Genomic DNA, 14,297 nt, shown 5'->3' with positions numbered 1-14,297 from the left:
ATTTTTGTTGTCTTGAACACCGAACATAATTTAAACATTGCCCGATTTCGATACATTTACGATCGTTAAAAGACCACCACACCATCCCAGGTTTACAAAAACATCCCATCCCACAAGATTTTCCACACGATCTTAATCCTATTACATGTTCGCAAGTGTATTTACAAGGGAAACATTTCGTTTCGTATAATTCCTCATCTTCATTACATATAACTCTTAAATCATCATCAATTGATGTTATTAATTGTTGTACGTGGTTCCAAATTTGATTGGGAGCTAATAAGAAATACATAAAAATATATTTTTTATTTTAACAAAAATAAATTAATTTCTTACCCACTTTAAGTAAAAGAAATGAAGAAATAAATAAGACTAAATTTAACATTTTTAAGTAATTATTTAATAATATTGTCGTGATCAAGTTTTCAATGGGATTGTGGGTGTCTTATTGAATGTTTATCGTCAATAAAATTAATTAAAAAAAAATTACGGTTTCGCTTGTATACATAAGCTTATTTAATGGTTATCTTCGGCTTCGTTATTCAATCGTATCCCCTTTGCATGGAGACCTTTACAGGGATTTGTCAGACCAATTGGGCCGTATACCCAAGCAATTAATATTCAATTTCGCCCAGTAATGGGCGAGTGAGTTGATTACCATAGACCAGGAATATGTAAACCAAATGAGTATCGATTGGAACTTCGGATGATGATGCCGACCCGTTTGTTTTCAAGAAATTACTACATCCAACCGAATTAACACAACAATTTATTAACTTACGTTTGATAATTTTGTTGTTGCTGCATCAACAACGGTTGATGGCTCGTCGGCTGAACCAAAAGTCTTTGTTGTTGCCTTGCGATTTGAGCGCCGAAAACTCCATAACCAAAGCCATAAATTTCATCTTCTTCTTTATCACTTAAACAACTCGATGGCTAAAATTGAAAACATAAATTAATCTTATATTTTAATGAATTTCGTAAAATTTACCGAATATTTTCCTGGAACATAAATTGGTTGAGATTGCGAAGTAGTCAACCCAATATGCGAAGAACTCGTTGGTGCGACTCCGGCTGTAGGATGATTATAGTTGTTGGTGGGAGGTGTTCCAGGCGTGGCAGTAACCCCTCGAATATCCCTCGGTGACATCTCAGCCCAATCCCTTCGTCGAAGGTCCTCTAAGTGACTGAGAACATCCCCGTAGTGCGTGCTGAATAAATCTGCATATCTCGAGGCGAGACCTTCGAGGTAGCCTCGTTCGCCATCCTGGAAATTAACGCAACCCCGTTAGACCCACGATGAGGACTTAAACCAGTTATTAATCTCCAAGATTGGATTCTAGAGGGGTGGAATTTTCTTTGAACATCGACGTTATGTATTATGTATGTGTGATAATTTAGGAAATTAGCGAAAACGAGGATTTTATTCCAACCGTTTTCGAGGACTTATGGTATTGAGGCAACAGGGTGTGGATTAAAGCCTCGCGTTTAAGGATGAAGAATCAGTTTGGACCCACGTAGTTGGTATAAAAAAAGGGGATTTCGGTGCAAAAAGAAGACGAACCTTTTACGACCGAAGCGGGAATAACTGAATTACCGCGCGTCCCAGGGTCGTAAAGCCCGAACCTGAAGGCTTTACCCCGACGACTACAACGAAAGAGTAATTCGACATCAAACTTTCACTTAGAGTCCCGCCCGATTCGGTTACACTTGTAATTGACAGCGCGGCGACGGTTAATTGGTAATTCGGCCGTGGTTCTATCAACGGGGGGTGCCAGAGGCGCGCGCGAATCGCCATAAATCTCAAAGTAGGCGGCGATGGGGGCGCTGACAGCGCGGCAATTGGCGCGCTTTTTACGCACGTCCGGCCGCGGTGGCGCTAATTTTAAATTAACTAAAATGACGTATTGCACCGCTGTACAGGTTTTTGCAATCGACAGCTTTATGGCTGGGGCGAAGTGTGCCGCGTAAATAAATTTTATCGCCTCCCGTACCGGCAGTAACGCCACCTATCGGATTAGCCGCCCCATCGATTCGCGGTAAGATAAACTGCCGCGCCACCACCGAATTATTCGATGGCTACTGGCGAAGCTTCCCCAAATTTGGGGACCAACACGACAAGGGATCGTTGTTTAACGTTTATTTAATGTACCCGAGTTAACTAAGTTATACTGATATTCACAAACATTTTCTGCAACAATTTGAATCTAACATTTTTCAAAACATGGCATGCAATATAGAATAATACATAGAATGTGTAGGCATTTTTTTCTTCTTCATCAACTTGTGTTTGTCAAGTTGGTCAGGTTAACCCGTCAATTTCGTTTTTGTACACTTCTTTTAATTTGTCTAGACTATTATTCACTATTAGTTTGATGATCAAGCAAATCTTTTTAAAAGTGATAGTCATCAACACATAATATTAAAAATGAAATTAGATAGGAATTTAACACTTTATTAAATCTAATATTTAATCCAAATATAATTACGCGATGTTATCTATGCAAATTTTCGAATTCTCTTAATGTCTGGAAAATGGAAAACGTAAAGTGGCCTCTCCGCAATAATTCAATGTGTCCTACATTGGGGACCCGCAACGTCGGCCCTCTTTAAGCAAAATAACCCGCGCAAACATTATTAAGGATTCACGGGGCGTATCGCCTCTCCCGGTGTGCGTTTTCTCAATTAAATTCCCGTCGGGAGCGAGTGGTCACTTTCCGTTACCGCAGTTAATTTGCAACCGGCAGCAAATAAGCAACTTTCAGACCCACGCCGCAGGGCCCTTTTGTTCCAAGCCACAAATGTCCCGCGCGATATTATTGCGGAAACATAGTGCTGTTAGTTTAACCGAATCTTGGAAGTACGAAAATTAATTATAAATCCACGTCTATTTCTAATTCTAATTCGTTGTCATTTCGCTATAACAATGATCCCCGAATTTTCGGAACGAAAATTCCCCGGCGTCTTCGCCAAGGATGCACAAAGGCCGTAGGTCCGAGTCCCGAAGGGATTTTTGCGGATTCCGCGCACGTTTTGGGGGCGAAGACCCTCGACGATTGTGCGAACCTCAGCGTCTGCCCGACAGGATACATAAATACAATGAAGTTAACGTCTGAAATTTGCCGCGACTGGTTTACGCTGCTGCTGCTTCTGGTTGCTGCTTCTCGTCCGGCTGCCTTCTTCTTCTTTCACGGTGAAATATGGTCGACGAAAGCCTCGGGGGCAGTTACTGCAATACGTGATCGTCGAACTGAGAACGTAATAGGTTGGTAATAACGAACCGAACAATAAACGACCAACAGAACAATTTTTGAAAACTAAACGATTTTTTACACACTTTTTCGAGGTTTCATTAACGATAACGCTTTTATCATTCTCCTTGTTATCAGCTAATGGTTCGCTAATGGATTAAGAGCTAGGCGTTACTTAAACGTAAGAGAAACGAGAATCGGGGGTAAGAGAAGACGAGAATAAAACAGAAAAAGAGAGATATAACACTGTCCGTTGATTGGCGTCGCACAATTAACCCCTCATTCGGGGCAATTTGGAAAGAGATTTTAGCGCCCACCATTGTGTTGCGAGCAGTTGCGGTCACACAAAACGTTCTCTCCTCGCATTTTTTTTGTATTCGAACCGGACGCTGCAGGTGACAGCTGACGCGATGTGAAAGCTCTGAGCTTAACGGCTTTCAACCAAACAACATTCGAGCGAAGACAGAAGTACCTTTGTATGTGCCGTCATTTTATAAGTTCAATAATTATTTAAACGTTATATATAGAGACGTTCGATATAATTGCAACCATACAAAGTAGTCATTATATTAGCCAATCATGCATAAATACTTTCCATTCAACCGTGAACGGCAATTTACATATTATCGAACAAGTGAAAAAAAAATAAGATTTCTACGAATGGCGGTCTAGTAATTGCGAACCGATTATTTATCTCAGCATGGCGTCGTAAGAGTAATTTGCTATTTCCTGTTCGCAATTTCATCTCAAAAAAAAAATCTAAAAAGGTTCTTTCGACGTCAATTGAAACGGAAGAACGCATCTGTCCGCGTACGTTACGTTTGTTTTGTTGAATTCTCGCCAGCACTTTAATCCTGGCGTTCTGGGATTTATGGCCCTGGATATTCGGGACAGAGGCTTTTTGTCGGCTGAGAATAAGAAATATGGGGCCCGGTCGCGTTAACCGCTGGAAATAATATTTTCGCACCGTCGAAATCGAATTAGGCACGAAATGGAAGAGGAAAACTTCCTTCCGCCTTCGCGTTGATTGTGTTTCGTCGCGAATTCCACCTGCGGCGACTTCCGTGGACCTATAACTTGATAAGGGGCGATACCTTCGAAGGTTCTTACTCTCCCCTTTTTCCTTTATTTTACTTTTTTTTCTTGAAAAAGTAGACGATTTCAGAACCGCAGACGACAGCCGATGTACGCCAATTAAAAGTTTGCTAAATCGACAACCGTAATTATCTTTAAACAAAAATGATTGATTTCAAAGAAGTATAGTACTAACATCATTTGGAAAAATGGGTTTGCAACTAATTTATCGAGAAAGAATTGGAGAGAAATCACAAAAAATGCTTTCAAACCATCTTGAGTTGATGGGCACAACTTCAGATTGCAGATTAATCAGTTACGTAAAGTAGTTTAATCTTTATTTATTATGGGACTGCTGTTAGAACTTGAATTCCTCAAAGACGCAGGATACATAATAAATCTATCATTATTGGAGTTGATGTTTAAACAAATATTGTTGTCATTCAACAATTATTTATAGTTGCGTTGTTAATGGTAGAGAAATAAAAATCTAAAGAAGATGGAGGAATCAATTTCCCGGTAGAGGGACCCTCAAGGATAACGCTTTGTCATCCAAACCCTGGTTCCCAAATCCTTATTTATACTCCCTTATCCCGCTCGCACAAATCACAAAGCCGGTGCTTCCCGGTCTCGCGCCGGTTTACAATGTTTACCTAAGGGTCCCAAACAAACGACGGCTGGCGTCGCGACGCCGTCGTCGTTAACCCCCTGACTTATTGCCGTTTATCAGGGCCAATTTGCTCGGGCGTTTTACCCCGTCGAAGGAAAAATTCTCCTTTTGACATTTTCGCGAAGAAAATCTCCTTTTAGAAAGATCATCAGCTTCGAGGAAAAGTATAGAGTCTAGACGGGAACTAGACGAAATGAAGTGTCCGTCGTTAATTAAAGGACGTGGATGGCGGGCGTAACGAGGCCCTCGTGGCGGGACGCCACCATAATTAAGAAGACGGGATAACGACGTCGCCTAGGGATAACGACGCGACGAATTTCGGATGCCCGATTATAGTTTTAGTTGCCCAAAAAACCGATTCAGAAATTTCTCTATATAAGGGACCTAAGCCGCCAGATGCCACCGTCGTCGCCGGATCCTCTTATTTCCCACTCGGCAAGCAACGGAAAGTAATTTTAAAATTGTACGAACCAACCCCCTCGTTCAAGGAATTCCGGCCGACTGCGTCTCGACGCCTTCCACAGAAAACTTTTCCAATTCTAGCTTTAAATGTGGAAACAGAGCTCTTGTTAAAGATTTTCATTACGAGGTATATCTTTATCTTTTCGATACTTATTTCAATTTTTATAAAAAATTAAATTTTGTCTAATTGGATTCGGTGTTAACCTCAGCAGATAAAATCCATCTTAGTAACGGACAATGGGGAGGCAAAAAGGTTGACTGGGAAGGACCATTAAAAATCCGCTTGCAATCGCCATCAATTGATCTGGTTCAACGGAGCGTGTCCGGGAAACGAGACGGCCACTTTGGCATCGCATTCACCCATTTTCATCTTTTTGCCATCGCGGATGATTATTTTTAATAGCTGTGGCGAGTAACCGCTGGAAACGACTTCTTCTATTCTAGTGGAACCATAATTTCCCGGGCGATTTTTGTCCCTAAAGAAACCCACCACATTGTAGCTAAATTTCTCTCCTCAAAAATGAAGATTAATACTCCTCTCGAGCTCCTTCTCGACGCCTCGAGAACTAAATAAATAACAACTAAATAAATAATCGTTTTAATCTAAAAAGGATGAATGAGATACTACTTTGAAAATAATAATAAATACAAGCTCCCACAGTTGTGAGTTCGTATTTTTTTGTGTTCTTTGCGTGGTGTTTTTGAAATTGAAACGCGAACCGGGGCACAACTTTGACATGCAAATTGGTTGGAGCGCGCGTTGATTTCCGATTCTTTTGACGCGTTCTTCCTCGCACTCTCACCCGTCCACGCGTCCGAAATGAAAATTAGCAATTTTAATGAGGCGCCGGTCGAGCTTTGATTAGTCCGAAAAATTGCCTTTTTGCCGCGTCCATTTGCTTGCTGCCGTATCGCTCGTCCGAACACAAACATTTCGGCCCACCAAAAACAATTTACTATTGCGACCCAATTTAAACTGTTTTTTTGTCCATTTTCGGCGATGATTTAATGTTTAAATTGGTTCTTTTCGTCCCATTTCCGACTTGACGTAAGGACGATTCACGCGAGCCAGCGACGTAGAATGACCCAGAACGCAGTTTGGAACTAATTAATTACCAAGTTTCTCTCTTTTGGCAAAGTTCGGAAGTGCTGCGTTCGGTTTTAATGAATTTAATTACACCAGAACTGCATTAGATTGTAAGCCGAGTGTTTTATGGCCCTCCTTAAACCAAGATGACAGCCTCTCTCTTTGCCGTTTATTTACTACTCCCATTTGTTTGTACGTAAACACTTTTAGAACGTGTTATTTTAAGATTCATTCAAATTTCAATCAAAGATTTTATTCTGTTGTATCCAGAATTTTAAATATTCTATTTCCAGTCTTTCTTTTGTCTTACATTTTTTTTTCAAGTCTCCTTTTTTTTTGCCTAATCTCCTTCTGATTTCTCCAATATTTGTATAGCTTCATTCTTCTATTACTAGTTTTTTCTTTTATTACTAGTCCTTCTTTGTACAGTATTATTCTTTTATTATCAGTATCTTTCCAGCCTCAAACCTTCGTGCTTAGTCTCTTTCCCATTTGCGTAACTTCTTTCAGGTCTTTTCAGTCTTAGTACTGCATCTTTCTTGTATCCAGTCTTATCCTTTCTATCCAGCCTCACTCTTTGTTACCCAGCCATTTTATGATCTCTCCAGCTTCTTTCATCATTACCAGTCTTTCTCCAGTTACCCAACATTCTGTCTAGCCTCCCTCCTTGTTGCCTAACTCTTTTGTGGTCTCTTCATTCTTTGTGCAATCAGTTTTGTGTATTACCAATCTCTTTCTACTTTTTGCCCAACCTCTCTCCTTTCTCTATGGACTTTTTCTGGTCTTTCAATTGCTTTATTACTAATACATAGTCTCTTTTTTGTATTACTTGTGTGTTTCAGTCTCTCCATTATTAGGTACTTATTTATCGATATGTTTTGCTTCAAGAATGGATACTAAATATTGTTAGCGAGTTTTTTTTCTGTCAAAGATGTGACTTCAATAGGAAGAAGATGAAATATAAAAGTATAAATTAACAAACAATCAATAATTTCGAATTTTTCGTCACAATTCCTAACCAATTTCTGTTTAACCTGAGGACAGCGGCATGTATAGCATTCGATTACTCGCCATTATTACCCCAACCCTTCCAATTATAATGAGCCCGGAGCGTTCCTATTAAAATGGACCGCGAATTTGCAGTGTAGGCCAGTGTTTACCGAAGCTCTAGGCGATTCGATTCCGCTGAATACAAGAACTGCTCGATTCACACGACCACACCACAACACTCAACTCTCAATTTGCTTTTGCTTTCACAACAAATTGTTTTCAATTTCCGATCAATGCGATATCGTAATAATGCATTTCTTTATTATTTTTTTTAGGGTATTATTGAAAAATTGCTTGGGTACGGAAAAAATCGCGATATGAAAAAACGACATCGACGCCGGCGCCCTCGAGCGGTCAAACTGCAGGTTAACACTCGAGACGGTGCTTAAATGTTGCGCTCTCAGTGCCGGAGCAACAATCTCTCTCGTCAGTGGCTGCCGGATATGTACCTGGTAGTCTGAGCTCCACTTGAGCGCCGCGACGCTCGTCGAGTGGACGTAGTCGCGGCGCTGCCGACGCGTGCACTTTCATAATGGAAGACGACGAGGAAGCCTTCAATTGGAAACGCGGTGAATGACACAGTCTTTGTTTTCCAGGAAAATCTGAACGAAGAAAAATTTTTTACTTCTCTAAAAGAGACTGTTAATCAAGTCGCCCCGAGGATCGTGTGTCTTCCGGGCGTCGGCGTCGCACCCCGAAATGTTTGGACATTTGTACGGGGGTAGCGATAACAATCTCCGAGTAGAGCGCCTCTGGCGTCCGAGTTTAGCATGCATGAACTCGTCCCGAGCAGAAATTACGCCCATTTATTATCGGGGGGGCGTTGAGTACGACGAAGCGGTGGCGCTGTGGTCGACTCCCCAATGCTACTTTTTCACGAACTTAAAACTGAAAATTTTAGACTGTACTTGAAAGGGGACAACACCAAATCCGAGTTCATTCCGACCAATAAGTCTGGATTCCGGTTTCGATCTAATAATCCGGGATCCGGAGCGAATCGCGAACGGCAAATGTATCGTGGCGTAATTTATTGCACCAACTCGACACGTGAACGCGTAATCGAACTGGGATCCACACCGGTGTGGGTTTGCAAAACCCAGAATACGGCTCTGCGTCGAGGATATGCCGCAGGAAACGTCGTTCTGCGGGTCGTTGACGCCCCCCACATACTATCTCCTATTTCCGCATTTCCCAAGCTATCCTTTAGAAAATTATCATCTTAAAAACTTACCGAATTATTAATTTGGATCTCTTTACATACCTGCAACAAATAAAATATGAATAAGTTAATAAAATTAGATTTGGTAAATTTATGATAATCTTTTAAGAGAAATTTTAAAGAGTTTATTTCTTATTACATTTTCCGCTTTTCGAAAGCTGCCGCAAAAGACGAATTACCGTAAACTACCCGTTTCGAGGCGCCTTCGCCAAAATTTGCAAGTAAAATAATATCTCTTTACCGAGTCAATAAATCCAGAAAATCTTAAGTTATTAACTCCAACTCATTTCGATGGTTATTCTCAAATCGATACTGAGAAACCTTAAATTTTCCGCACAGAGAAAACACGAAAATTGCACGGTACGCCAACGGAATACAACCGATCGGCTATTTGCTGCCATCTCACGGTCGAACCGTACTTCAAGGCGTGATTTTTCCACGGAGTGTGTTTCCTTTGGCACCACCATCGCGGAATTTATCGGCCATAAGGGCGCACAGCAAGAAATTTATCGTAATGGGCACCCTGAATCACCGACTTCCATTAACTGTAACGAAGTTGTCCCCTATTATCGGTGCATTTGCGCCCGCAGCGTGTACGTTGAAACCTCGATATCGTTTTCACCAGATGTCGTGCAAATTGGCAATGACTTACAAGAAATGAATCAAAATTAATTTTTAGTAATAAATACATTACTAAGTACCATAAAATACTTATTTGATATAAAACGATTTCAAATAACGATCTTTAAAGAGACGATTTCGAAACGTAAAGTAGCTGAAGAACTTTGAAGTCCTCTCAAAGAAAACACCCCCTTTTCATCAAAACCGCGCAATTACTCGTGAAATCGCGAAGTTGCCGGTCGCCTTCCGGTCCAATGGGGCGTTCACAAAAACAGAAGCGGTTCTTGGAACCTGGAAAAACGGTCGGCTTTCGAAGTTTTAACTGAAGTTGTGCAGGACAATGGCCATCGAGTATTTTTTTTTCTCGACTTTTAGTTTCAACGTTTCGGAACGTTGCAAGAAGGGGGAGAGTTCCAACGGTAAATTTTAGGGGGCTATCTCCATGCGGAAAGAGGGTATAATTGTCAAGGGACAAGGTCCGCATGCTAATAGGGCTGCGAGACCCCAAAACGGGGGGTGCAAAAGAGGCAGATAAGGCTCCTGGGCACTCGGGAACGATAATTGGACGGACCTAAACTCTCGAATACGTTTCGACAGACGACAACTTTTGATTTATATTCCATTGTGGGATTCATGATGGTCACAGCGATAATATCAACTAAGCAGAAAAAAGAGGGTGGTTTTTTTCGTCCTTTTCATATGTATTTTTTTTTGATTATCGATAGATAATATATTTGATTTATGATTTAAATTCACTTGCAAAAACTAATTTAATATTAATGTGTAAGTTGGGATGTGACGAGTCATCCAAATGAAGTCAATATAAACTGATTTTATCAAGCGAAACTGAACAAATATTTGATATAAATTTATTTATTTCATCGTTAGTTGTATTGAGTATATCCGGGGAAACAGCCACTGCGATATTATGGAAAAATTCAACGAATCGAGTCGATGAAAATTCTTAATATCAAATATTGAGTGGCAAATTTAACAATTTTTGGCTATACTGAGTCGAGAGGATGTAACTTTGTCTGTCATCTTTACAACCTTAGAAAAGATGTCTGAACACAAGAAGTACAAAGTTGTTTTTGAGATAAAGTATAGTTCATTTTTTTTTCTATAATACCTGTCAAATTGTTGTAAAGTTGGCAAAATTAACAGGGAGTTTTGTTAGAACATGTTGTTGAAATTAATATGTCACAATGACGTTTGAGCTTTCGTTATTCAAAAAGAAAACGTGCATAAAAAATGTTATGGGGTGTTTATTTGCCATTTATTTACCTAGAAAAGGTATTTTGTTTTATTTAATTACTTTGTAGCACTCTTTTACAACAAATATGTACTTCGTTAAAATCGTATTTATCTAAAAATTTATTAGTGTTTTAACCTCAACTATTTAGTTACTGAAAATGTTACTAAAAATCAGGAAAACAACATAAATTTTATAAGGGTCCTAGATAATACCAACAGAAACCCTAAAAAATTTACATTGACAAGTATTATAGAAAAAAAACGAACTATATGTATAATTGCTGATATAGCACGCCAAGGAAGAAATAACAAAGATGGAGTCATCTATCATTTACATTGTTTGGAAAAAATGAATTAAGTTTTCTTTTGCTTAAATTAATACAGTCAAACAGCGCTGAATAACAGCTAAAACTAGAACTAACATTAGACCTAGAACTAGAAACATTCGCCGTGCCTCTGAAGACACACGGCTAAACCCAAAAGTTTCTAGTTCTATGTATAGTGCTAGTTCCACATAGTAACAGTGCTAGTGTAAAACGTGCTAGCGTCTTCAGACGCACGGCTAAACCCGAAACTTTCTGGTTCTAGGTCTAGTGTTAGTTCTAGTTTTAGTACAACGAGAATATACAACAATCTGACGCTGAATAACAATTAGAACTGATACTAGAGTTGGAACAAACACTATGTTATAATTACAAGAATCTAAGATGTTAAAAAATTCAATCTTAACGTTAAACTCTGACATTTTAATTCTAATCCTTGCGGAAAATCCAAGGAGACACCTGCCTAAGGCAATTAAAACAGATGGTTTTTGTCCTAAAGAAAACACGTCGTTGTCGTCGGGTAGGTTTTTCGTTCTTTTACTGTCGGGTGGGGCTTCGCCGGACACGCTACACCAAGTCCTCGAGCTGCGCGTTCCACCGGGACTATCCGGTTACGGCCGCTCATTCACTATTAAATTCGATTAAATTGCACGGGCCATCTGCATCCAGGACCGTACCGGCGCGACGCTGCTTTAAAATTCAATTAGATCGCGCCCTCGAAACAACTCCCACTCCTGGACGCGGTCCTGGACGATGACGACACCGCGCCAGGTGCAAAGGGAGATCTTAATCGCGGACATGACGGCTTCCTCCCTCTTCTCCAACCCTCCTCAATCGCTCGATCGCTTCTCGGCTTTATGCGAAAACTCCAAACCCCCCTCTCGGAAAACTCTTGGAATCTCAGGGATCCTTAGCTGATTCGATAAACTTTGTATTGACTTCAACAATTTAAACCTAAAAAAGTTTTTCTTTTACAATAAACTTTTAAAAATGTTAAAATACACAAAAATAAAAACTGTATTTGTGTTTTATTTATTGTTATCCGTATTTTATGGTGCTTTATCGAAGTCGAAGCGGGAAGTTGAAGTCTTATCGCACCTCACCAGAAGCTTAATCTTGAAAAATAGGTTTGGAACACGATGATTCCCAAAAAACTATTTTAACGTTTATTTTTAAGTACATAAAAATCGATTAAAAATTATAATGAAATTGTTATGGTTTTTAGTTTTCTTCCTTGGGGGGCGAAAAGTTGGTTATTTTATGAGACCATGGGGGTCACAAAGTTTGATTGTAATGCGGTCCGTTTTTGTCGGTGGTTTTTATTTCCGGTGTGGTGCGGTTCCGGGCGGGTCAATAATTGAACGTGCACGAGTCAAGGAGCCGACGCCGACGCTCCAAAGTAATAAAGTACGGTGGGAAAAATCGCGGCCCAGGGAAATCTTTACGACCCGGGGTTCTGACGCCTTCGACGCCCGCCGCCGGACCATTCTTGGTCTTGCAACCTCTCTCAAAAACCCAATCGATTTCCGACCCCCTACAACCTCTTTTCTATTCGAATACCCATAGATGCATTAAGTTTTGAATGGACTCTAGAATAATCACAAAGTTTAAGAAAACTTGTTTGAATGAAGAAAAGAAAAATTATTATTAAGAGAAATTACAATTTGTCATTTAAATCAACTATGGTAGTCGAAACTGTGGCATTTCCTCAAGTGGATAAAGTCTCCACGTAATGAGATTACTCGGTGAGCTGCAGACGCCGCAGAACGCGTCCTACGTCTCTCCTACTCGATTCGCGTGTTTGCCTAATGCGGAATTGATTACAGCTCGTTCGTTAATGCTCTTACAACGTTTGAATGACGGGGAATTCCAAATCGATTCGAATCAAAACCATTTGTACCACTTTATATCAACAAAAAAAAATTCTAATTCTAGTAAATTGATGTTCTAGCAACAAGTTGACGGGCGAAGAAGAAAAATTCTCCTCAACGAGTATTATTCGTGACCCCTATAAGATTTATTTCGGTTGGAGAGATAAGAAGTTTTTGGCTAATTGGGTTGCGATTCTCGAATTTAGTTCCTAATCCTTTTATCTATGAAGGACATTTTATCTTCCGTTCAGATTAAATTGTACTAGATTAAATAATTTCAGTCAAAAAGTTCCGTCGTTAATCAATCTGGGGCTATTCAACCAAATTTCCTTCGAATTGCGTGACGAAATTGATTATTATTGGCTAGGAGAGCGCTATTAGGCGTGGTGATTAATTCAAGGAGACGTAATAAATTAAATATTGAACCATGTCCGGTCGATAGAGCTTAATACCTGCATCCCAATTGATGCCGTACCATTTGTATGGTGTAAATGGCGCTCAACATCACCAAATAATTTAATAAAATATTGTTATAGTATTAAGCCCGCTTCAAAAAAATCTATACATTTTAAGTGGATTAAAAACTGATTTAGCTATTTTTTAATTCTCAAAAAAAAAGTTAATAGAATTAATAAATAAAAAAAATATTACAAAAAAAAAATAAATGGTAAAAATGATTCTTCCATCTTGAAAGAGCATTTATAACTAACTCTATTCCACATTAGCGGTAAATATCATTAGATGAAACTCAGTACAGCTCGCGAGAGAAACCTTCGGTCGTATGCAGAAAGTTTTAATTTCCCCAGCGACCCAGCAGCACTCGGTTTCCTTTTATAAATAACAATTACATTACATTTCGCCCCTTCAGTTCGCCAACCGCTGTTTCACCCAATATTTGATCAACCCCCATTTGAGGGTATTTGCAATAAGGTCTTTTTTGAGGAAATTGTTAGGAATAGGTTTTCTTTAAATTATCACGTCTCTTAAGACCCCACAGAGAGTTTTCTTTTCGTTCTATTAGATATGATGAGAATTGTACCGCTATAGGAATACTAATTCGGTATAAAATAAAAAGCCAAGGTCGCCTGCTACCGAGATTCTACAATTAATACCATGTTAACCTGAAATTTGTCAACATATTGTAACTACAAGCAACTTCGGCTAAAGTTACATTGAAAAATCCATGATTTTTTCTGATTAAGCCGCGGTGGCTTGCGGTCGAGGCTCTACAATTAAAACCATGTTAACCCGAAGAGTACTATAGACACAAGTACAGAACTACCAAACAAACGTTCTATCTCGATCACTTCATTAGAATGAGATCACTAGTAAAAGAACAAATTGACGCTGCTTACAATTCCTTTTGGCAACATGCCTCTGATAATTTAAAGCACGATCCTAGTGATTTCTGGAAT

The 14,297-nt window shown here is 39.6% G+C and overlaps 1 protein-coding gene across 6 annotated transcripts in view; it reads right to left on the bottom strand.

The window, feature by feature from the left end:
• Positions 1-14,297, bottom strand: part of LOC111428552 (SAM and SH3 domain-containing protein 1-like) — a 78,265-nt gene that overhangs the window by 14,042 nt on the left and 49,926 nt on the right. For 4 of the 6 annotated variants that reach the window (XM_071199321.1, XM_071199319.1, XM_071199320.1 and 1 more), the window contains exons 2-4: positions 8,826-8,855; positions 992-1,267; positions 782-936 (exon numbers count right to left, since the gene is read on the bottom strand). In XM_071199321.1, coding sequence (XP_071055422.1) covers positions 782-936; positions 992-1,267; positions 8,826-8,855 — 461 coding nt within the window. The remainder of the gene's footprint in view (positions 1-781; positions 937-991; positions 1,268-8,825; positions 8,856-14,297) is intronic. The other 2 variants (XM_023064119.2, XM_023064121.2) reach the window with 1 other exon arrangement.

Source organism: Onthophagus taurus, chromosome 10 (genome assembly GCF_036711975.1).
Source record: "Onthophagus taurus isolate NC chromosome 10, IU_Otau_3.0, whole genome shotgun sequence".
NCBI lineage: Eukaryota > Metazoa > Arthropoda > Insecta > Coleoptera > Scarabaeidae > Onthophagus > Onthophagus taurus.
The sequence above is the reverse complement of the archived record's forward strand: the minus strand, read 5'-3'. Positions and strand labels throughout refer to the sequence as shown.